Source organism: Monodon monoceros, unplaced genomic scaffold, assembly GCF_005190385.1.
Source record: "Monodon monoceros isolate NGI ecotype Baffin Bay Population unplaced genomic scaffold, NGI_Narwhal_1 Super_Scaffold_3, whole genome shotgun sequence".
In the NCBI taxonomy this organism is placed as follows: Eukaryota; Metazoa; Chordata; class Mammalia; order Artiodactyla; family Monodontidae; genus Monodon; species Monodon monoceros.
The window spans coordinates 101083464-101107873 of record NW_021703780.1 but is presented as its reverse complement, the minus strand read 5'-3'; the positions used below and the strand labels follow the sequence as shown (position 1 = coordinate 101107873).

The following is a 24410-nucleotide window of genomic DNA, read 5'->3' as shown; positions in this document are numbered from 1 at the left end:
CAGCTGTGGTGGGAGTTGGAGACGGTAAGACCTGGCTTAAAGCCCCAGCCCTGCCGCTGGTGAGCGTTTAGGTGTAAGTCGGGCCGGGTAACAGCTACAGCCCGCAGCCCCAAGTCTCGGCGGCCTCACCAGGCAAAATGTCTCTCAGATTTCACATAGAGACACTCTCGTCTCTTGAAAAGCGGGAAGATGGGGCAATGTTGGGCTAGCATTCCCGCCTGGTGTCACTTGGCCAAAGCTGAGCCGTGGCTCCCCATCTGTGGCCACAGGACATGTGCTCTCCACCTCCGCAGTCTCCACCACCCCGGGCACCTTAAACCCTGCTGATTACTCTCTGGCGAGTCACCTGCCTGGCCAGGGCAGACCTTTAAATTTGTGATCCGTGTTGTTGCCCGTGGGCGACACCTTTTCTGTGGGTGACATTTCAAGAGAATGAGCGTTGCGGGCCCTCCCCGGAACGCGCGCACTCACACGACCTTCTGCGTACAGTCTGGCGGCCCCCTGAGGCCAGGCTGCCTGCCCGGGTCCGAGATTCTCCGAGCAGCCTTCCCAGGTTTCCCGCGCTGGCTCTTAGGCAGGACGGGCTCAGCTTCGCGGCCCGTCCTCCCTGCCCCGGGCCTGGTCTTTCCACCGCTGCTGTATTTCCCCAGGGCTTCTCCTGGTCCGTAGTGGTCTGGTTCCGTCTTTACTCCCGGTTATTGTTCCCCCCCGCCCCACCTCCGGGTCCCCCATGTCCTGCGGAGAGAGCGACCTGTCCCCGCGCGGTGGACAGAAGGCGCCGGGTGCCCAGAGGGCGCTCAGCTAGAGCCCGTGGAAACGAACGAACGAACGAACGCGAGGACGGACGGAGGTCGGCCCCGGCGCCTGGCTCCCCGGCTCGGCGGACTGACCGCGCGGCCGGAAGCTTCGGCGCCGGAACGCGCGAGCGGGACGCGGGCGGCGGGGGCCGGCTTAGCGGGCGGACCGCAGCGGCGGCATGGCGGGCCGGCGGGTGAACGTGAACGTGGGCGTCCTGGGCCACATCGACAGCGGCAAGACGGCGCTGGCGCGCGCGCTCAGCACCACAGCCTCCACCGCCGCCTTCGACAAGCAGCCGCAGAGCCGCGAGCGCGGCATCACGCTCGACCTGGGCTTCTCGTGCTTCTCGGTGCCGCTGCCCGCGCGCCTGCGGCCGGCGCCGCTGGGGGCCGAGCTCGAGCCCGAGCCCGAGCCCGGGGCCGAGCCGCGGCTGCAGGTCACGCTGGTCGACTGCCCCGGGCACGCCTCCCTCATCCGGACCATCATCGGCGGTGAGCGCGGGCGGGCGGGGGGTGCGGGGCTCGGACGCGCCGGGGCGGGGGCGCCCGCCGGGAAGTCTCTCGCGCCGCCCCGAAAACAGCGATAGTGTTTTTTTACCACATGTTTTCGTAATACACAAACAGGTTAGGGAAACTCAGAGACCCTGAAAGCGCCCAGAAGGCGTCCACTCGCTGTCTTTTGGTCTCCTGCTGCCCATCTCCGGAGTCAGCCGCTGTCCCGTCCTGTGCCATTTCGGAGGAACTCCGTGTGCAGGCAGCATTCCTGTGTATATGTCGACCCCTCCTTTTCTCGTTCTTTTTTTTTTTTTTCACAAAATGGTAACACCACTCTATTGAGTACTTCACTCAATACTCGGGCCTGCCCATTCGTACATATAAAGCAACATCATTCTTTTTAAGGGTCACATGAAATTCCGTTGTACACTTGCACCACCGTTTTCTGAATGTCTTAATGATGGACATTTATGTCGTTACTCATTTTTGCTAACGATGCTTCAGTGAGTTTTATAGAACAGACATCTTTGGTGGGTGTGCTAGTGTGTCTGTAAGGAAAGACCCTAGAACTGAGGTGCTGGGGCAGAGAGTCGTGGTGGGTACTGCCCAAAAGCCTTCCTGAGATGTACCATTTAATTAATTTTAATTATACAAGTAGTACATGAATACATTCTACTTCTGAAGAAATAGAACGTTACAAACCAGGCAGAAGGCCCCTAATTACCCCTCCCATCTCGCCAGAGGAAGCCACTAGTACACCTCTGTGGATTACTTTTCCACACCCATTTCAGTATACTTGACTCCATGGACAGGTGTTTTGTTTATATAGAAAAATGGTAGCACGTGGCACAAAGGGTGTATATATAGTTCAGAGACTCCTCACTGCTGACCCAGGGACCTGGTACCTCCCTGCTTTCCACTTCCTCCAGACCCTTCCGGTGGCATTCTCTGCACCCACGAGTATGTATAGGAACACTGCTTGGTCAGATGGTTTTATTGGCCTGCTGGTGGGCAGCTGCACCGGTTGCTCGCTGGGCATAGCGGGCCCTGGTGTATGATGGGTGTTGAGTACTTTCACCTTGTCACCTCCCGTCTGGTCCATGCTGCAGGCAGTCTGAGGTCATTTCCCTGTTTTCAGGAGAGGAACCGGAAGCTCGTAGAGGAGCAGGAACCTGCTCCGGTCCCCTGCCTCACATCTTCTACTCCGGCCGTGCTCTAGCCACAGATGCATGTGAAGGGGCACGCGATCCTCTCTGCTCTCCCCTCCCCTTGTCACTGATTTCTGTTTGGTCACGTCCAGGTACATTTTAGGACACGTTCTCTGAGCCAGTGTAGGTTGGAAGGCAGATTGTTGGTCTTTTCTTGTGACAGGTGTAGGGAGTGAAGGACATGCTTCTGGAGTCTGTGGTGAGGCCTGGCTTTCTCCCTCACTGACCTTCTGACCTCGGATGTGATTCTGGACTGTCCACACTCTGGCAGATCTCAACTGGCTTTGCTTTTCTTGCACGTTTGCCACTTCCCGGACAAACGCTGCAGGGAGTGTGGTGGTTACCGTTCAGCCATCGAGGGGCTTGGGACTCGGGGAGGCTGCTAGGAAGTGGCCGACCCAGGGCTCTGCTTGACTCCAAAGCTGCCACTTCCCGGGTCACTGTACTCTGTCCTCCCCTTCCACGTGTACGTTCGTGGTGTTTCTTCATAGGACAGAAGGTTTCAGGCACCAAATTATAACGCCTCCAAGCATTTGACAGGTCCTTGGTTTAGACTGTAAATTGTTGAAGAAATGAAGAGGGATTTCTCTCCTGTTGTACGAACATTGCGGCTCTTACGTTTCTCTCGCCCCTGAGAGGGGAGACTCTCCTTGTCTTCTTACAGGTGTTAACATGTGACCTGAGTACATTGCGGTGGTGGGATCAGGGCTGCTACTCTTCTTCCTTCAATAGATGAGATTCCCACCCTCCACTCAGGGAAGTGAGAAGAAAAAGTGGCTTTTTTCTTTTGGGGGGAAAGGAGCTGCATCTGAGTGCCTGCCAGGGTCCACGCCTGTGGCTACAAACTTGCGTCTGTGCGATAACGCTGAGTGATGGGGGTGTAGGGGGGCATGGGCCCCACTCTTCTGATGAGAAAACTGAAGCTTGGAAAGTCAAGTTCCCTGGGCAGGCGTTGGGACCTGCTCTGCTGCCCCTGACCCAGGTCAGGTGAATCCCCTTCGTTATCCTCATGTTGCAGAGGCCACGTGTGTCTTTACTTGTCGTTCCTCTCCAGACTATGGGCCCTCCCCTCCTCCCTCTGCTGACCCCCCACACGGTGGACAGTCTGCTCCTTTTATGGATGTCTTCAGATCAGGTCAGCCGTCAGCTGAAGACTGTCCGGGCGCTCATTGCCCCCCCAGTGACCCACGATCTGGCCTCTGCCCTCTCCTGAGCCTCATCCATGGCTCCTGACCTCCAGTCACACTGGCCTCCTCCTACTTACTGGATGGGCCAGTGTTGCACCTGCTGTGCCCTCCTCATTGAAGTCTCAGCTCAAGTGTCACCTCCTCGGAGAGGCCTCCTCTGACCTACTGGCCTAAAGTGTCCCCAGTTCTCTACCGTCATACTTCCTCATGTCCGTGTTTTGTTTCCTGCTAGCCCTTGGTGCTGTCTGATACGCATGATGTGCTTGTTGATGGCCTCTGTCCTCCACGAGAGCATAGCAGGAATTGGGCCAGAGCCTGGCATGTAGGAGGCACTCAGAAGTCCCAAATGAATGAAGCTGGGGTTGGGGGGATGGATCGAAAGTCACCAGCAGGGGCTCTCTGGGGGCTGACAGCAGAGCCAGGGGGAGAGTGCTGTGCCGAGTGCTGTGCCGTGTGCAGTGACTCATTAGGGCTCTTTGCACAGCGGTGACTTGCTTTGCGGTGGAGAAAGAAAAGCTTGCCCGGTGGAGGCACAGCCTGGGTGGGGCTCTGAGGCGTGAGCCTGCTGTCTTGTCTGTTCAGAGCCAGGCGTAGCTGCCAGCATTTAGCAGCTGGAAATGGGCCTGGTGGGTGGGGAGAGGTGTGGAAGGTGAAGGCGGGATTGTGTAGAGAGGTGAGTGGGGCTTAGGTCGGGCCCTCGGTGCAGATTTCTTCTAAGGGCCTTGGGATGCTTTTAAAGCAGGTTTGTGATGTGATGAGGCCGGAGCTTTAGAAAGAGGCAAGGTGGCTGAGCAGGGACTCCAGCTGGCAGCGCACCTGTGCCCGGATTGCTGGGAGGCAGGGCTGCCGCTGCAGTTCCCAGCTCACTGGGAGTGATTCAGACCCCTTGCTAAATGCCCTGTCCGAAGCAGAAGGAAATTAGAGTGACTGTCTGAGTTCCATGATGATAGCTCTAAAGTTTAGTGTATCTTAAAGCCAGCTCGCTTTAATTCCATCGCTCCCCCAAAATACTTTCATGTACAAAAAGATCATTTTTTAACTTAGAGAAAATTGGGTTTTATCTCCTTGATCCCTGTGGCCATAGGTAAAACTCCTAAGTGGTGCTGGGGGTTAATAGTGACAACAGGACTTCGCATGTATTTAGTGCCAGCATTGTGACTTTTTTTGTTTGTTTAACCCTCATAGCAATCCTGGGAGGTAAGAGGTGATACTCCCATGGGACAGGTGAAGAGGCAGAGGCTCAGGGGGGTTAGGGAACACAGATCAGAAGGGTCAGAGCTAGTTTGAACCCACGCTGATCTGCCCTTGGAACGCTGGCATTCTCAGTGTGAGTGGACAAGGGTGCCCGTCCACTCCAGGCCCTCTGGTAGTGTTTCTGGGCAGTATTTTTCTCTGATGTGTTTCGGAGTATAAATCTTTCAGGGTTAGAACTTCAAAAAGATTCAGTAATGTATGTTTTAAAGACTTGGGTGGGGGTGAGGGACTTGGACCCATCCTCAATCTCACTCTGGCAGGAAGGACGAGGTCTGAAAAATGCTGGTATCTTGGCTTGGCGATTTATAGTCCTCTGGTGGCTGCCACGATTAACAGTGCATTGTCTCCCAGTCTTTTGTTCCTGTGGTTAATGAACAGCAGCTCTTTTGCCATGACTGTCACCCTGATCGCTAGCCTCCTGTGCGCCCCCCCACGCCCCTCCGTTTAAGCGCTGCTTCCTGCCAGGTTTGAGCCCTCTCTGGAACCCCCTGGCTGCACCTGCTGATCTACCACAGCCTCGCAAGTGTGACTCAGGGCTCCTAGCTTTGGAGGCCAGTCAGCAGCCCTGGGGGTGCCTGTCTCTGTGGCCTGGGAGGGAGCATTCTTTATGACACTTAAGCTACTTCCCCTTCTCTGTTTTTCCAACTCTCCGTGCTCGTGTGACAACATGGAGAAGCATGGTCCCTTTGGCCGTTTTATCCAAGAGTGCACCTGCAGTCTGTCTGAGATGCTCTCTCTGGACCCATGAGACAGGTTCATGTGCGAACGACCGTGTGTTTTCCACCAGGTTTTTACACTGCTCTTTGGGCGTCTGCGCGTTGTCCCCAGCAGGCGGTGTGGCCCAAGCAGAAACGACAAACCGGAGGCCTGGCCACCCCAGGAATATGGGTGTTTTTCTGATGCAAAACCAACCAAACAAACAAAAAAGACACTCTGGTTTTCTTAGCCCCTAGTCTTTTAATGAATCTGTCCAGAAATGCATTGTGTTGGGCTTCCCTGGTGGCGCAGTGGTTGAGAGTCCGCCTGCCGATGCAGAAGACACGGGTTCGTGCCCCGGTCCTGGAAGATCCCACGTGCCGCGGAGCGGTTGGGCCCGTGAGCCATGGCTGCTGAGCCTGCACGTCCGGAGCCTGTGCTCCGCAACGGGAGAGGCCACAACAGTGAGGGGCCCGCGTACCGCAAAAACAAAAACAAAAACAGAAATTCATTGTGTTATGTTATGGTATCGTACGTTTGTCCTAAAATATTGAGGCATATTTAAAGGCGTTGATGTTAAGTGGAAATGCTTCTTTAGCCCTAGCTTCTTTAGCTCCTAGAATCTGTTGGGTCTTCATTTCCTTTTCCTCAGTGCACACCTGGCCAGGACCCCCTCTCCTTCCAAGCTCAGCGCCCTCAGCGTCTCCAGGAAATGCAAGTCTAGCTCCGTCTGTGGCAATTTCTCTGCCCCTGGGTAGTGGGTGACTGCTTGGGTTTGGGTGACAGTGTGGGAGGAGCATAACATCAGAGACGCGGCCTTGAGTTTAAATGAATGCAGAATATTTGAGTAGGAACCAACAAGAAAGAACAGTGGAAGCAGGTAGTCATATTTCATTCTGTTGGGGTACATTCTTCTTCTCGTGGGGCTTGCCCTTGAGAACAAAACATATCAAATGTTAAATCAAAGAATATTTTGCAGTCATGCTAAGAATAGAAAATAATGCAGACTTGCCTTGATGAGACGAATATTTTGCTGGAAGGTTATAATCAAAGTCAGAAGGAAATCATAGCCACAGCTTTCGGTAAAGCTGTAATCATTTAAAATTAATTGCTTTTAAACTTTTCACTTAGCATTGCCTTTGTGGCTCTTGGGTTTTTCTTCAGAATCACTCCATCCAGGTTGGATTAAGATTTGGGCAGGCGCCCCAGGAACCAACCGGTAAATTAAGCCCTGAGACCTATTTCCCGCTCTCTCATCCTTGCATTGGCCAGGGCCTGGCTGGGCCCGAGTCTCCGTCTGACCAGCAGGCCTTCGAGGCCGTGCTGCGCGGGGTGACAGAGATGACGGTCTCTGGAGCTCTGGGTCACCTGAGGTGACCAGGAGGTGTTCTACCTGTTGTTCCCGTTAGCCTGGAGGCCTCCGTGTGGCTCTAGGGCCAGGCCAGGGCCAGGCACAGAGTGGACAGTCAAGGCTGTTTTTAAACATTTGTATTGAGATATAATTCACATTCCATAAAACTTGCCCATTTCAAGTGCACGCTCAAGTGTTTTCACCCTCTTCACAGAGTTGTGTAGCCAACGCCCCAGTCTCAGCTCCGTCACTGCGAAAAGAAAGCCCACAGCCATTAGCAGTCCTGCGCCTTCTCCCTGACCCCAGGCCTGGCAACCTCTAATCTACTCAGCGTCTCTGCCCATGTGCCCATTCTGGACATTTCGTATAAATGGAATCATACAATATGTGGCCTTCTGTGTCTGGCTTCCAAGGTTCATCCATGTTATAGTGTGACCTATACTTCATTCCTTTTTAAAACATCTATTATTTTTAATTGTGGTAAAGTACATATTTCATAAAATGTACCATCTTAACCATTTTTAAGTTTATAGTTCAGTGGCCTCCATCTCTAGAACTCTTTTTATCTTACAAAAGCTAAACTCTGTGCCCATTAAACTCCCCTTTCCCTTCCCCCATCATTCCTTTTTTATGGCCAAAGAGTATCCTTTATATGGATGGATCACTTTTTTAAAATCCGTTATCAGTTGAAGGACATTTGGGTTGTTTTCACTTTTTGACTCTTATGAATAATCCTGCCGTGGACGTTTTGTGTTCAAGTCTCTGTGTGGATGCACGTTTCCATTCTCTTGGGTTTATCCGTAGGAGTGGAATTGGTGGGTCAGAGGGTAACTCTGTGTCTGCTTTTCGAGGAACTGCCAGACTGTTTTCCACAGCAGCTGCACTGCTTTGCTTCCCACCAGCGGTGTAGGAGGGTCTGACGTCTTCACTGCCTTGCCAGCACTTGTTGCTGTCTTTTTGATTGTACCTGTTCTAGTGCGTGTGATGTGATATCTCATTGTCGCTGTAACTTTCATTTCCTTGATATTTTCTTGTGCCATTTGTATATCTTCTTTGGAGAACTGTGTATTCAGATCCTATGCCCTTTTTTTTTAGTTGGGTTATTTGGCTTTTATTATTGAGTTGTAAGGGTTCGTTATGTATTCTGAATACCAGTCCTTTATTAGGTATATGATTTGCAAATATTTACTCCCATTCTGTGGATTATCTTTGCTCAGTAATATTTGAATTAAACAAATAATTGAGTTGAATTAAATAAATGAACATATTTTGAGAGGATTAAATGTGCCCGACACATTATTTAGGCTGTGGTGGGTGTGTAGGAAGGTGCCATTTGCTTGTTTCTGGAAGGCCTTTAGGGCAACTCCTGACCTTTTCCTAGACCTGCCCACTCCTGTCCTTAGTGCTGACAGGAGGTGGCTCATCCTGTCTGTCCACCCCTGGGAGGGTCTCATCCCACACTGGGGTCTTGTGCAGATATGTTTTGATGGCCCATACGCTAAAGTCTTTTTTTATTTTATTTTATTTTTTAAATTGATTTAATTAATTAATTTTGGCTGCATTGGGTCTTCGTTGCTGCGCATGGGCTTTCTCTAGTTGCGGCGAGCGAGGGCTACTCTTTGTTGCGGTGCACGGGCTTCTCACTGCAGTGGCTTCTCTTGTTGCGGAGCACGGGCTCTAGGTGTGCGGGCTTCAGTAGCTGCAGCACGCAGGCTCAGTAGTTGTGGCTCACGGGCTCCAGAGCGCAGGCTCAGTAGTTGCAGCGCGGCATGTGGGATCTTCCCCGACAAGGGCTTGAACCCGTGTCCCCTGCATTGGCAGGCGGACTCTCAACCACTGTGCCACCAGGGAAGCCCAAAAGTCTTTTTTTAAAAAATTCATTGCCAGTGTTTAAAAATTGGCAGATTTCATAAAACAACCCAGAAGTTCAGTGCTTCGGGTGTGGGCAGGTGTGCAGCTGAGCTGCAGAGTCCGCGGGGCCCGGGGCTCGGGAGCTTGGGGAGCCTCCTGTCAGGGGAGGGCGGGTGCGTTTTCAGCTGGGAGATCCTTCGGGTGCTTTTAAGGAGTCTGAGGAGAGGACCTGGGACAGAGGCCACTGGAGGCAGAAGGGGGACACCGCCGGGAGGGAGAGTGTGGCTCTGGGGGTACCGATGCAGGAATGCCCTGTGGAGGGCCGGAGGAGGGGCGTGGTGCCTGGGGAGCATCTCCCGTCCGGCATCCTGCCAGCCAGACCCCGAGGGGGTGTTTCCCTCTACAGTCAGGGTGCCGCCCACAGAAAGCAGGCTGCAGAGGTCAGGAGCCGGCTGCAGGTCACGTGTCGGCGGCCTGGCTGCCCAAGCTGCCGTCGCATGTCAGCCTGCACCTGCTTTGGTGGGAGCCCAGCTCCTGGGCGGCACTTTCTGTGTAAGTCAGTTTGTCAAAAACAGAGACTTCCGCCTCCGTTCTGCCCTGGACTATTGGAGGTCTGTGTTTTGTTAATTGGGTCTTTTGTTTTCTTATGCTTTGTGATTAGGCTTCTGCTTTGAAGTGGCTGTGGCTGCATGGGGAAGGGGACTTAGTTAACGTGGGCGATCCTCTCTTGGCAGGAGAAGAAACAAGTTTTGCTGTTGAGAGAGAAGTTGCCTTTCCCTCTTGCCGTATCTCTTGTGTTACGATGATGCCTCTCTTGTCTTGGGGCCTGCAAGAAGACTAGAATAATTTCCTTTGTCTCTAACCTACTTCCCGAGGATATTTATTTGGTGGCATGCACAGGTGCTACCTAAAGATAAACCTGACTTTTTCCTTTTAAAATTAGTGCTTGGAATTGCCAGCATTGACCTGCTTGTTCTCTGGAGCCGGCCTTGCTTGGCCACGGGGCTCCACACTTTGCTGTGGGGTTACGCAGGTGGCTTAAAGCTCCAGGAGTGGGTGGCTCGGCCTTGGTCACCTGATGCTGGGACGAGGGCTCTGCCTTCCGGTTGTACTGCGGGGTGGCACTTACTCTGCTCGGGGTCATTTCCAGGTGAATTTCAGGACCTCATGCCCTAGGCACCCAAGACCCTCCTGTGTGTGTGTGTGTGTGTGTGTGTGTGTGTGTGTGTGTGTCCGTCCCCAGTGTTCCCTGCTCTCTAAAATGATGATCTGTTCAGAGACGGTCCTCAGAGCATCTGCTCTAGAGAAAAAAGACTTTCTGTAAGCCGGGCTCCATTTCCTGAGCACTTGCTGTTTGGAGTCCGTGGATGGGCAGAGCACGGGAGGCTGGGAGAAAGCTGCGGGTCACCACTGGCGTCGGCCTGGCTGGGGAGGGCTGGCACACGCTGGCTGCGAGCGACAGTGTTTGAAAAGTCTGTGCAGAGCTTTCCCAGCACCACGCAGAAGGATCCTCTGTGCTGGTGGGAGTGTCTTCCAGCAGCGCAGCCCAGGGTGGCAGCCACATAACCGAGGAACTGAAACTGTAATTTGATTTTAGTTAAGTCACATTTCAGTAGGCAGCTCTCGACCTGCTATCCAAGTGCCTGCTGGGCTGGCTTCTTCATCAGTGAGCCCCACAGGCCCCCAGACTCCACGCTTGCAAGACCCCATCCCCACCCACGCTTGGCAGTAAGTGCCCACAGTGGGGCAGGCCAGCCACGCGGTCCCCAGTGTGTCCTCCTTCGCCTTCACGGACTCCTTACAGACTCTTGCCTGTCCTTCGCCTCCTCTGCCCATCACCACAGCTGCTCCTTGGACAGGCCTCTGTCCACTCTGCACTGGGCGAGCACGACCTGCCTGCAGTGTCTCGATTCCAGCCCCCTCTTGAAACTGCCCTCCCCTCTGTGGCCCAGAACTCTTTCTAAACGGCTAATGTGATTATTTGACTCCCCTGTCTAAAAGTCTTCCTTTGCTCTCTGTTGGCATAAAGGCTAAACTCCGCATAGGCTGACAGGGCACTTCCTGGTGGGTCAGTGTCTCTGTGTTGCTCAGGACTCCAGGCTTAACGAGCTGCCTGCAGGTCTCTGGACAGACAGACCGGGGTCTCTCATGGTGTCTTCTGGCTACACCACGTCTCTGGGAAGCCTCACCGTTGGCCCTCCCCAGCCTCGACCAGGTGAGGGTCTGTACCATCCCGCGGGGCCCCCGGACCCCTTGTCCTCCCATCTGTTGCCATTGCATTTACTCGACCTGATCCCTTTGAGGATGGGGTCCTGCTGTCATCCAACTCCAGGACCAAGGGCAGGGCCTCGGTGCAGGCATGCAGCATGGACGAGTGAGTGAATGAATGAATGAGTGGGTGACAGGTCGCTTCCCTCTGCCCGCGGCCAGCATCCAGCCTCCTGTGGGGCTTCAAGCCACCGGCCGGCCACACAGGGTTCACAGCCGAGCAAGCCTGCCTGGAGGTTAGACAAGTTAATCTTTCAGTGGAAATTCAATCCTCATATTTCATTTTCAGGCCACTTTGCGTAGCAAAGTAGTTTAACTCGGAGCAGATTTCTGCTGTGCTGATGGTTAATTTCATGGCCCACAGAGGGTCAGCACACTGATGCTGGGGACACGGCGACCCCGTGCAGCTCACCGCACACGGCGAGGGCCCGCAGCCCTGTTGTTTTAGAGAAGCAGTTTTCAAACATCCTTCAGTGGGCTGATTTTGAGTTAACAGGGGTGACCTTTTCAAGAACATTTTTAAAAGCTATAACATAGATCCCTCCCAGACCGTATATTTTCCTTTCTCCACGCAGTTCAAAGGGGCTGAGTTGTCTCATAGGTTTTTGCAGGCAATCTTCAGCTTGACCCTGGTTGTTTAAATCTGCCGGAGGAAATTTGAACAAACTTGTACTTTGGTAATTCTTCTGCCTCTGTGAACCTTTAACCTTAAGGTTTCTTTCAGAGCCTGGGGCTGCATTGTCACCAGCCGTCCCTGCTGGGGCTCTCAAAGGCCATTGTTTAGCACGTCTGTTTTCACTTTGCTACTGGAGTTCTCTGGAGGAAGGGTATTAATTCAGACCTGATCTGAGACAGGACGAGGACTTCTAAACTTGCCCCGGAGCTTGGGGACTGGGAAATGAGCATAATGTGAGCCTGTGGCCCAGCACGGTGTCCTGCAAGTAGCCTGTGAAGCTGAGGGGAGGAGGCCCTCCAGAGGTGGGCTGGCGTGGTAGCTTCCAGCAGGTGACCCAGCTCAGCCAGGTCTTGTCGGACAGCATGACCAGAAGTGGCTGCTGTCCCTGGTGGCCAAGCCTGGGGCCCGAGTCCCTCCTGAACGTAGACTTCCTGGAGCACCAGGTTCTTCGGAACCCGGGAGGCTGGACATGAACTCGGGGTCCACACACCCTTACAGAGCCCTCGTGTGATGAGATGCTCCTGGGGAAAGAGAACAGGCTCCCCAGGCCAGAGGGCACAGGCTGGACGCTGGGCCTGCCAGTTTCTCCATCGAGTTCTCCATGCGTTTCCCCGAAGGAAAGCTCAGAGTCCCCGAAAAATGTGTGATGCCACGGTCCTGGCATCAGGGGTGCTGTAGTGTCTGAGATGGACTCTGCCCACCCCTCTCCTGACACCTGTCTCCTGGTGGCTCCTGGTTCGTTCTGCCACCTGCTCTTTGCAGTAAGGTTGGGCGCTGTTTGCGTAGGTTAGCCTGGTTCCTTGGCTGTCTTTCCCTTCTCTTCCCAGGATTCTTAGTGTCCTGAAATCTGGCTAGGTGACCTAATTCTGTAAGATCAGACGTTGCAGAAGGAAAGGCATGTCGATGCATTCATTCATTCATTCATTCTGCAAACCCTGACCCACCTACTGCACGCTAGGAGCAGGGTTTACGTGGGTGAGCCGGGCAGAAGTGGAGCGCGGTGTGCATCGCGGAGGAGGCGGGTGTTACAGAGGTGAGCAGCAGCACGCAGCACGCAGTTGTGAGCGTGCTGGGAAGGACAAGGTGGGACGCCCGCAGAGGGAGTAGCACGTGGCAGGGGTTTGAGGCAGGAGATGGTCAGGCTGCTGCACACATGAGAGGCTCAGTCTGGCTGACGGTGTCAGAGCCAGGGTCCACAGAAGGAATCTGCTGTGGGGCTGGCATGTCTGGACGGATATATATATGTGGAGTCTGTCAATCTTGGCTTTGCTGGAGGTTAAAGCAGCCGCATGCCCTGTGGTTCTGATAGGGAGACAGAGAACGGGAGGGAGGGCCGCAGCCAGCCTCCTGTTTGGCCTCCGCAAGGCCGTCCTGTCGGCTTCACGCACCTGAGCCCTGTTTCTGGTCTTGGACCCCCGTTTTCTTCCCGTGCTAGAGGAAGGGGCTGACGTGGAAACGGGAGGCGGCAGGTAGCCCTGGCATAACGTGAGCCGGACAGCTGTCACGACTCTGGGGCTGTGGCTGGCCGTTTAACACTGGCCCTTTGACCACCTGTGGTTCACACATTCCCGAACCACTGAGCCAAGCTCTGGGCATCACAGCTGGTATGTAAAGGAGCTGAAGTCGCTGGCACCCAGCCCACCTCCTGACTCCTGGCCGCAGGCATGCAGACACTCCCCGAAACATTCTCTCGTCCCCTTTCCTTCCGGGGTGCCCACTGGGTTGAAGGTAATGCACTGGGGGCAGATTTTGCCTTTTCTTGCCCAGAAATGAGTTTGGCGTGAGATTTGGCCCATCCTGGCTCGTGCCCGGAAGGGTGGAAGAGTGGGTGCAGCATCTGGGTGGCTCATAGTTCGGAACAGAACTGGAAGACTCACTCAGAGAAGACCAGGGCTTCCCCTGGAGGTTCCTGCCAAGTAGGCCTGGCCTCAGACTGGACTGGATGTTTGCCTTTGCTCTTGTCATTTTACATCCTTTGAGGCTCTCTCGCGATGCCAGGTTGGTCTTCTGGGCATGGAGCCCTGTCCCCAGGTTGCAGGTAACCCTGCAGGTCGGGGCTCCTCAGAAAGAAGAGGAACCACGACTGATCTTTCGGTGTTCCTCTGAGAAACAGCAACGTGGGTTCCCTCTGCCTTTTTTTTTCTCCTTCTGAAATCAAATGGAATCTTCTCCTGGCAAATATTTCCTAGATTAAAAAAAAGTACTGTATACTGTTATTGTAGATTTATTAGTCATTTCTAAAAGTTTTTTCAAGTAGGCGAAAAGAAAACTTGCCATGATAACCAATAAAGTTTTTTAAAATTAATTATTTATTTTTATTTTGGCTGCACCAGGTCTTAGTTGCGGCATGTGGACTTCTTAGGTGCAGCATGTGGATTCTCAGTTGCGGCATGCATGCGGGATCTGGTTCCCCGACTGGGGATCGAACCTGGGCCCCCTGCATTGGGAGGGCGGAGTCTTACCCGCTGGACTGCCAGGGAAGTCCTGAGGAATGAATCTTTTCTAGGAAAGATAAGAGTCAGTTATTTTGGGTCTGATTTCTTCAGCTGAATCTTTCCCTCTTCCTCTTACCTCACGGTCTGTCCCGGAAGGCAGTCTGGGGACACTGTGGCAAGCACCCTGGACACAGATGTGTGTCATCCTTTCCCAACACCCCTCCGGGCCGCGGAGAGGCAGCTGTACGCCTGCCTGCGAGCCGTCCACGGGTGCTGGGTGGAAACGTCTCCGCGCCGACTCGGCACTGTTCAGTGCACAAGAGGGCAGTGTTTGCTTGCGGTCCTGGATGGAGATGATCACTGTGGAGGGTAACAGGTCAACAGAGTTAGAATGACCTCGGGCTTTTCCAAGACAAAATAAACCATAAGCTGCAGCCAGGGTGGCGTCCCATATATGCCTTTAAGTGGTGACCCCTCCAGAAAATAGCTGCTCGCTATCTTTTTTTTTCCTTGAAAAGAAAAATATTGTTTCTTTCAGTGTTTGTTTTTTATTTTTTTAATCAATGGAAGTATCGTTTGCAGCCTTGTACCTACAGTGGCAGAGGTTAAAGAGTGTTGCGAAAGCAAAACAAATGCCTTCCAATTAAAAACCATACGGGAAGATTTCTGTTTGAAGCGAGGGGTCAAATGTGTATTCTCGCCTTTTCACATCATCAGATTATGTGACTTAACTTTGAAAGCGTCTGAAGATGTGGGCCCGGCTGTCAGCCCTCTCCACTCAGTTTGCTCTCGCTTTGTGAGCCCATGGTGCTAACCAAAGCAGGGGGTCTCCAGGAGAAGAAGGTGGCCCCCCGCCTCCCAGAGGGACAGGGTCCCACCGAGCGGAACCGTTTCTGCGCTTGTATGAGGACTCGCCTGTTTCCAGCTCTTAGGTGGTGTTTTCCGGGAGCAGCTTTCAAAGGCTGAAAGTCACGTACTGGTGCACGGCCCCTCCCCCCACCATATCCCCCACCCCAGACTCGGGATCTCAAACCCTCTTTGTTCCCGCCCGACCTGGAAGCACTGGTTTTGGGTGCCTCCAGGATGTGAACACCCCAAGCAAGGCCCAGCACCCCAAGGCAGCAGGCGGAGGTGGAGCTCAGGCGTGGCCCAACCCGGCTCTGGGCAGCCCAGCGCAAGGCCACTTTTCTAACTGAGCCTGTTACACCTGAACCGCAGGTGATTACCTCACTCAGGTGGCTGTATCAGAGGAGCCGTCTGCAGAGCTTCCGGCACACGGTTGGGATGGTTGTGATGACGTTGACCCCTGTGCCCCGACAGTGAGAAGCATACGGGGTGCGGGTTGTTGACGTGAGGCCAGAGGCGCGGATGCGGACGGCTGTTCGGTGATGTGCCGCTCGGCCCCTCTGAGCACGTGCGGCGGGGGTGGAGTCTGGGCGGGGATGCCACGCTGCCGCCCAGTCCTCTGCCCTCTGACGACGGCGGCCGACAGCCGTCCAGGGGGAAAGCTGGGATCCCAGACTCAGCCTGTGTGAGACCACACGTCTTCTAATCTTTCCTAGTCGCAACGCATATCTTCCAAGGTTAGTGCATCTACAAGATAGACGCCGCGTGCGCGGTGGGTATGTTAGCACGTGTGACACCCTCGCCGTCATTAATTGAACAGTGGCGTCTAATACAGAATTTGAGTTTAACACTACCAGTGCGGAGAGCCATGGGTGGCCTTCTCGTTTGCTTCCCTGTGAAGCCCGTGTCCTGGCTTTTATTAGAAGGGTCTGCGTAGGAAAGGAAGCCTGAGCTGAGGCTTTCAAAAGACGCTCGTGCCATGTTTTTCCAGGAACGTAATTTCTGAAAAATGCCAGAACCCTCAATTTCCAAAGGAGCCTGGTTTGTAAGGGGAATGAAAAGTTGTTTCTGCGTGTGGATTCTGAGTTGTTTTCCATCTTCACTCCCCGAGGCAGGGTTGGCAAGCGGGGTACGGGACAGATGTTCCTTGGTAGTAATTTCCAGGCAGATTCTTGAATGCCTTGTATACTCTGGGTCACCGTCAGCTCATAATGGAGCAAGATTGAGTGAGAATTCCTGCAATGGGAGACGTGAACGGCACACCGGAGAGATATGATGGTGCAGATAGGGAGCATTCTGTGAGAAAATATTTCCTGTGCTATCTGTAAAATTCAGATTGAATAACCATTCCGAAGTGCTCCCTTTTAAAAGAGTTCCCTCCACGAGCATTGCAGGCTGAGTAAACACCAGTAATTTTTACCCCCTCCTTACCAGCCCCGTACTGAAATGGCCCCGCGCAGCCTATCTGGGCTTTCCGAGTGCACATCAAATAATTAGTGTCAGCCTCCAATCTGAGTTCTGACCCGCATCCAAAACACAGACTCTGCTTCGCTTCTGCCTCTGGAGGCACTTATCAATACTTACCCATACTGGGGAAGGGCTGGAGAGGGAGGGTATGCTGCTGAAGCGCGGCCCCAGACGCAGAGGCGCGGGGAGGTGTGTGCCCACGTGTGCAGGGGGCACAGGGCCTTCCCCGGGCGCCCACCCGCCGCCTCTCAGGTGGGTGAGGGGTTGTGTGGCCCCGGGGACCCAGAGGAGGTTGGGAAAGCCATTCCCGACGCCTGTAGGAAATGCCCGCTCTGGCCTCTGCTCTGCGAGGCCCTCCCCTCTCTTTCCTGGGGACTGCCCAGCGTGCCTGGTGTGGGTGCCCTGGGGGGGAAGGGCTGCTCTGAGACCACGTGGGCCTGAGGCCACCCCACGGCCTAGAAGGCAGACACACGGGAGCAGAGCGTGCTGACGTCCCCCCTAAAATACGTTTATGACTCTTACCTCCACGTTGCATCCCAAGTATACTAGGCGGCCTTCTCTTATATCTTAGTAGACATTCAATTCAGCTTTGAATAATTCCAGTTTTTGCAGTTTTATGTTTGTATTTTGGAGCCAGTAAACCTTTTAAGTTTGCAAACACTGTAAACTTCAGTACTTTGCTTGTCGTGTCTGATTAATGGTGCCTTTGGGAAGTCTAGGGCTGGTTTCCACTTTGCCCTGCGGGACTTCCCTCAGAGTCAAGAGGCTGCAGGCAGTGGGCCCCGGCTCTGGGCTTGGAGAGACTGAAGTGGGGGTTTCGGCTCTTCTAGTAGCTTATTGCCTGACTGCGGGTGCTTTGCCTTTCTGAACCTTAGTTTCCTCACCTGTTTAAAAGAGGAGTAATACCTTTTCTATGGGGTTTGCCACTGGGATCCGCAGTGGTAGCGGTGATGTGGTCAGCGGCGGCCCGGGTGCCCGCAGACCAGCACTGAGGGTCTGCACAGGATGTCCCGCTTCTGAGGGCTCGGGAGGGGCGAACGCCCCCTTCCCTCAGCGTTGCAGACAGCAGGAGCAAGCACTGAAATTATGCAAGAGCTATGTTTCAAAGAAGGGAATGAAATTCTTGAATTTTTTTAAGGCAAAGAAGGGGAGGGAAACAAATAGATTCATTGTTTTCCTTGGCTGGTCCACAGGATGCGAGACAAAGGTGGCCTCCCTCCTGTCCAATGGCATCATCGGCCTTCTTTCTTTCTCTTCCTCTCTTTCTTGTCCCGTCCTCCACCTCCCCCCTTCCTACTTGTTCTGCAACAAAACCCCCCTTCTCTCCAAGTCGGGCTCAGGTTCTGGCCTGGGATTAAGTCTCGTGCTGTGGAGATGCTGTAAGGCTGGGACTGTTTCCTCTTTTGTGGTCTCTGGGCTCCTGGTCAGCGTTTCCTGTTTCGTTCGAAGGGAGGGGCCAGGGCCTGGCCCCGTGGCTAGTTTGGGGTCTTGTGAGGAGGTGGTAAAGAGGGGCTGTGGCTCCCCGTTCTGGGGAGTGCGCTGTGCTGTCCCTTTGTCGTCCAGCCAAGGCAGTGGGATGGTGACAGGCCGAGCTCGGCCTGAGCCAGAGCTGGAGGGGAATGGACGTGGATGGAAACTGCGGGCTGACCGCTGGGTCAAGCGGGCCTGGGGTCTCCGGCCTGTGGAGGCTGGCAGGCGCTGGGGCAAGTTGTCTGGGAGGGCTGATAAAACCCAGCGCCACCTCACCATTCAGTATGGACCAGCAGTTTGGGCTCTGCCAGCGCAGCACAGGGCAGGCTTAGCAAAGGCCAAACGGGAAAGACAAGGGCCCTGCTTTGGGGAAGCTCAGTGCAGAGAAGCTTGCCTGGCTTCTCTTTCAGACCTGAGGCGGCTTGGGTCGCGAGCGCCTTGGTTGGGCCCCGTGTGGTGCGTCTTCCCCGCCAGGGCCTGGGTCTGCAGGCGTCCTTCTCTCCTTGACAGCGCCGTGTGATGCCATAGCTGTGCTTCCGTATAGGGAGTAGTGGAAAGAGCCGGGCTCGCGTACTGGCCCAAGTTTGAACCCCAGCTGGGTACGGTGAGCTGCTTGGAACGTCAGTTTTCTCGTTGTCAGGCTGGGGAGAATCACCAGCTGTGGGTTTTTGCGAGAATCCATGAGGTAAGCTGTGGATAGTGCTTGCCTCAGTGCCTGCAGCCTACAAAGTTCTCAGTAAGTGGTGTTAACTGTGGTGATCGTGATCGTATGATTTGACTTTTTAATCCTTAAGAGACTGTTCATATAAAAATAAATCGTTCGGGACTTCCCTGGTGGCGCAGTGGTTGAGAATCCGCCTGCCAATGCAGGGGACACGGGTTCGGGCCCTGGTCCGGGAGGATCCCACATACCACGGAGCAACTAAGGCCATGAGCCGTAACTACTGAGCCCACGTGCCACAACTACTGAAACCCGCGTGCCTGGAGCCTGTGCTCCGCAACAAAGAGAAGCTACTGCAGTGAGAAGCCCGCGCACCGCAACGAAGAGTAGCCCCCGCTCGCTGCAACTAGAGAAAGCCCTCGTGCAGCAACGAAGACCCAACGCAGCCAAAAATAAATAAATAAATTTATTTATTTATTTTTAAAAAATTAAATAAATGAATAAGTCGTTTGTCAGAAGTCTCTCTTGTGTTTGGTGGGGAAGGAAGGCCAGATGGATGGTGACCGCTACCACGTGAATGTATGATTTTTGTCTCTGCTTTTAAATTGGTGGTAATGTCATTGGGGAGAAACTAAATTGACACAATTGAAGTACAAGTGCTTAATTACGTTGATTTGGCTGTAAAACTGTGAGGCAGTTGGAGTTGGAAGGAGGAAGGCCCACAGTGGGGAAAGACGGGATGGAAACCAGAGGAGAGAAGTGGACGTTTGTTAGAAAGCAGCGTGTTTTGTCTACCAGGAGAGGTCGGGCTGCAGGAGGCCTTGGCTTATTTTGTGTTTGGAAGCGGAGAGGTGCCCAGTCACTGCTGAATGCAAGCGAGCCCAAAATATGTGATGCAGGAACAGAGCTTTTCTTGAAGTGATTTATGCATCCGTATTACAGGAAAAAAACGCACCCACAGAACAGCATAAATGCAAACATGGCACAACTTAAAAACCTTGAAGTTTAGAGTCTGAGAAGCTGAATTTGAGTCTGGCTTCAGCATCTGTTAGCTGTATGTTCTTGGGTAGACTCCCTAACTTCCCGGTGCCTGGACTTCCCGGTCTGCAAAATAGGAAAGAATCGTCTTAAGGATTAGAAGAAATATATCTGGTGCATGATGAGCTTTCAATAAACTGGTGCAACTGTTGTGACCGTTACTTTCCTCCCGACAACAAGGCCCCCAGTCTCTGCTGGGACACGATGTTGCAGTTGTAAACGTGGGCTTCCCTGAAACGCTCTAGTTCCTTCTGTCGTATAAACGAACGTCCTGGACCGTCGATTCAGTGTCGTGGGAGGTTTGTAGGTGAGTTTACATGACTAAGCTTTGGAAAGCTCTTTTTTGTTAACTCCTTATTTTAATACCAGGACAGAAGAGGGCCCTTCATAGCTTAATATTTTTGAAGCCTGAACTTGGCCTGTGTATAGACCCGGGGAAAAACTCAGAAAATGTTAGTTTTTCTAAAGACTGGATGGGGCGCCCATCTTTAAATTGGGGAAACAATTCTTCCCCCTGAATTTACTGTTTATTTTGGGGACATGCATATTTCCAAATACAGCAAATATAATACATAATAATGATGTATTTTAAAGTTTCTGAACTAACAATAAAACATTAGCCCTTTACGGGAGTTTTTAAAAGGTCTTGCTGATTTTTAGTTTCCCCCAGATTTGCATGACTGAAATTTTTGGAAGCTTTGCCTCTCTAGCCAAGCAGAAAACACCTCTGTTTAGAGATGGTAAAGAGGTCCACGTCCAGCCAGTCTCATTACAGCAAACTCTAGGGACCCTCCTGCATGCTTTCATTTTGCTGTGGCGCATGCAGATGGCTTAAACCAAGGGGGTTTCTTACAATATAGAGATACTCATTTTTGTCAAATGTGTCTTCGAGAAGCAGGATCCAGTTTGTTTTTATAAACAGGAAAGTTGATTTGCGAGGAGGTGAATGAGGACTCCAGACAGGAGGTGGCACGTGGCACCTTTAGGGCTTGTTTGGAGGCGTCACACCATGAACAATGTGTAGACGTGCTTTGTGTAAACGGTCGGTGTTCGGGTCTCCAAAGATGCTGTTGATACAGACACATGGCACTTGGGCGGATTTCAGGTTCGGGATGGGTCGGTGCATGTGTGGCAAAACAGCATGTCGTAGTCAGTGCAAGTACAGCAAAGAACGCAGAGTCGGGGTCACCGGGGACGTAGTGAAACTCGTGCACCAGAGGCTTTGTTATTGAGGGACTAGACTTTCTAGTTGTTTTAAAAGAGAGTCTCTTGGGCAAATTTGAAGTGTGGAAACCATCTTATTTTCCTACAAGTGAAGCACTTAAATACTTTTTCCCCATGATACTTGTCAGCATATGAAGTGAAACTGGAAGTGGTTTCAGTAAGTGACTTATATTTTGGGGGCCAAGGAGAAGCGCTAGAAATTCGGCTAACGAAGATCATTCTTCCCGGGAAATCAGCAGCTTCCAGACCAACTGTCGGGTGAATATTTTCTAAGCCAGAACCGAAGTTTACTTCTGTTGTGTTCAGACTCAAACTTAGTTTAATAGTGATATTTCTAAGTGAAACTTTCTAGAGGTAGGTGCATTTGGGGGCCGACAAATTGGTAGAAGCAGTACACAGAATCCAAGTTCAAAGTGGCACATTGTTTTTTCCCATTAAGCTCGCTGGCACATTGTTTTTTCCCATTAAGCTCGCTTACTGTGTGACCTTCCAGAGTCCATATTGAATCTTTACCACGGAACATTTGTGATTCCAGAAGCCCAGAACCCAAACTGAGTTAGTCTGACCTCCTGTTCCTTTCCTGTGCCGGCTGTCAGGACCTTTTCACTTTACCACGGATCAAAAACCACTTCTCACTGATGGCTCTGCCTTGTTCTGTTAAATCTCCAGATCCCTGTTGTTATTATTGTAATTGTTATTTTACTGTAAAAAATATCGTTGTCACTATTATTGAACAAGTCTGGATTTCAGTGTGAAAAGATGCAGTCATGCGTTTTGATTCAGTGCATGTGAAGCCACGCCAGGAGTTTGAATGTATTTTAGGGCGTTTTCACTGAGAGGCCGGGAGTAAGACCTGTTTTCACAGCCTAGAAAGGTTGCCGTGAATTCCAGCACTTGGGAATCCCAGCTTTCATGCCGACTTGTTCTAGTAAAAGGAAAATTAGCCCTTGATACTGTTTTAATCTCTTGAATGAATGGGACCTATTTCTGATTCCGATTCGACTGAGGCGATTTCTCCGTTTCCCTAAGTGCCACTTCCCAGGGTGGACAAAACATGTTCTGTGCACGAGAAACGTGAGATGCTGGCAGCACGGGGGAGGAAGGGGGAGAGGAAGCTGTTTGCAAAACTACTTAAAATAAATTTGAGGGGTCAAACATGGAACACAGTTGCAGAAGAGAAAGGAAAAAGTGCCTTAGGTCAGTTCAGCTGAGTAGCTAGGCATTCACATTGGCTGGAGGGTTGAGTACTTCTTGCTAATCAGATACAATGGGCGCAGATACTATTTGACTATCTGAGGCTGGATCTCACCGCCTCAGTATCAGGGAAATCAACCAAGAGGGGCGTGTTTTAAAGGGCTGATTTGGGCGAACAGATACCGTTCGGAAGAGATGCAGGCAGTTCACCTCGTCATCATCCGAAGCGCTCAGACTGGACTCTCCAACTCACGGTGTGTCCGTCAGAGCCTTGGGCTGTGGCAGCAGGGCTGGCTGGCGTTAGCACTTCATTTGAAAGCGATCGGTACTTTTAAATTAAACATGCAGAGTTATCTTGGTGAGGCATTGAATGGGAGGTTGCTGGATTATTGAATTTGGCCCACAGTTTAGCCAGTTCAGCAGGGATTTGGGGGTCTGAAGCAATTAATATGCAAGTACATTTGAGTCAGCAAGGTAGGAGATTACTGTCTTATCAGGGCAAAAAAAAAAACCAAAACATTTCTTTCCCCAAGATCCATCCTTTTTAGGAGGTAGATAAAACCCATTCTTTGAGGTTCCTGTTTGAGAGTGACCACCTCAAATTGCCAGATTTTAACCACTAAAGCACACAAGATGGAATAACTGCGTTAAGGAAAAAGAAGGTTGATCTTTCATCCGCACTGTGCTTAACATAGAGGAAACCCTGAGTTCCTTCCTCATGTTCTTTTTTTTTTGCTCATATAGTTTGGGAGAAAACTTAATTTTCTTTGTTGAAAAAAAACATTCACTGAAGTGATCCAAGCACATGAAGTTGTTTTGTCCCGTCAGATTGAGTGCGTGAACAGACAAAACTGAAAAGGATTTCCTTTACTCCTGCGGGCAGGGACGCTTGGTACAGCCGGAAGCTTTAGTCTTTGAAAATCACATTTGCCTTAAAAATGAAAAATAAGAAAATGATGGCTCATGGAGTGGTGAAGGCCTTTATTTCTGTATTTTCTATGGAGACCCTTTCCTTCCGGAAGCTTTGATTTGAACCGCCTGCCTAATCAGGACTTGGGAGGCCTCAGTGACTTGGAAGAAGGTCATTCTTCCTTTTGCCAGGGCCTGAGCGCCCCTGAAAAGCTTACGGCCCTGGCTGTATGGGGGCACTTCAGGACATGGCCCTGGAACACGTGGCCGACAGACCACGTCCTCTGGGCAGGTGACACGGGGACGCAGCCTGGGCGAGAGTGGGTGTGTGGCCCGGTTCCCTGGCAAAGGGCCTCCAGGGTTCCCTATGGGGCCTTTTCCATCCAGTGCAGCCCCTTTTCTACTGCAGATGAAGGATAAAACGCTTGGGAGAATGACTGTCATTGTTCCCATTCCCAAGTCCTTTCTGTGTGTGGAGAGCATTCTGAGTTTGTCTGCTTGTTTGCCGTCCTCCATCAAGACTCATGGCCCAGCCGACATTCTTCCGAGCAGATCACATGCGCTTGGCAAACGGGTGGGCTTTCTGAGCACTTTTTTTGTGTTTTCAGCCACAGTCCTTAGTTCTCAAGGGATCCTCCTGCCAGCCTCCATCCTAATTTCAGATTTAGGAAAAGAAAAAAAAAACAAACACAAAACAAAACAAAAAAAGGAGACTTGGTGTAAAATGGAAGTAGAATTTGGCAGTGGCCAGCGAGATTGTGATAAGGGGTTGGAAGCGTCTCTCCTCGGAAAGGTCTCCCTTGCTGGAGGAGTGGGCTCGTCGGGCGGCAGCTGGGGTGGGTGGGCTCCGCCTCACCCGCAGGCTGGGTTTCCTTACCTTTGGACTGAGATGTGGCCCCTTTGTGGGTTGTTGGCTTTCCTCAGTGGGAGAAAGCCCCCGGACTAAGTCTGTGGACGGCAGCTGAGGGTCACAGACCTGCAGGCTTGGGTCCCTGTTACTCTGCATTGTCTCCTCTAACCCTCCACAGTTTCTGGGAGGAAAGTTTGTTTTGTGTTTTCCTTTTTTAATAAATGAAGAAAAGGTAACTCAGAGGGTACCCCAAACTATATAGCGGGAAAGTGACTGATACAGAATTTTTATTAAAAGTATTCTGTTTTCCTTTAGATGCCACATGCTCGTGGTTGGAAGCGCACCCGGGACTGGAAGACGCACAGTGGCAGTCTGTCGTCCTCCAGTCCCGCGGCCGGCGCTTCATTGCCGGTTGTGTCTGGGAGCTGCCCTGGGGACACCACTGCCGTTTCACACCGTACTGCGTGGACTTGGCGGTTTCCTCTGCTGCGTTTGTGCGCATAGGTTAAAGGGTGGGTCCCGAGACAGCCCTG

General features: G+C 52.3%; 1 protein-coding gene across 13 annotated transcripts in view; it reads left to right on the top strand.

The window, feature by feature from the left end:
* The first annotated feature begins 734 nt into the window (after positions 1–734).
* Positions 735–24410, top strand: part of EEFSEC (eukaryotic elongation factor, selenocysteine-tRNA specific) — a 215569-nt gene continuing 191893 nt past the window's right edge. For all 13 annotated transcript variants that reach the window (XR_003796592.1, XR_003796593.1, XR_003796595.1 and 10 more), the window contains exon 1: positions 735–1289. Coding sequence is in view for 2 of the 13 variants with exons in the window: in XM_029242025.1 (XP_029097858.1) it covers positions 977–1289 (313 nt within the window). In the remaining 11 variants the exon portion in view is untranslated. The remainder of the gene's footprint in view (positions 1290–24410) is intronic.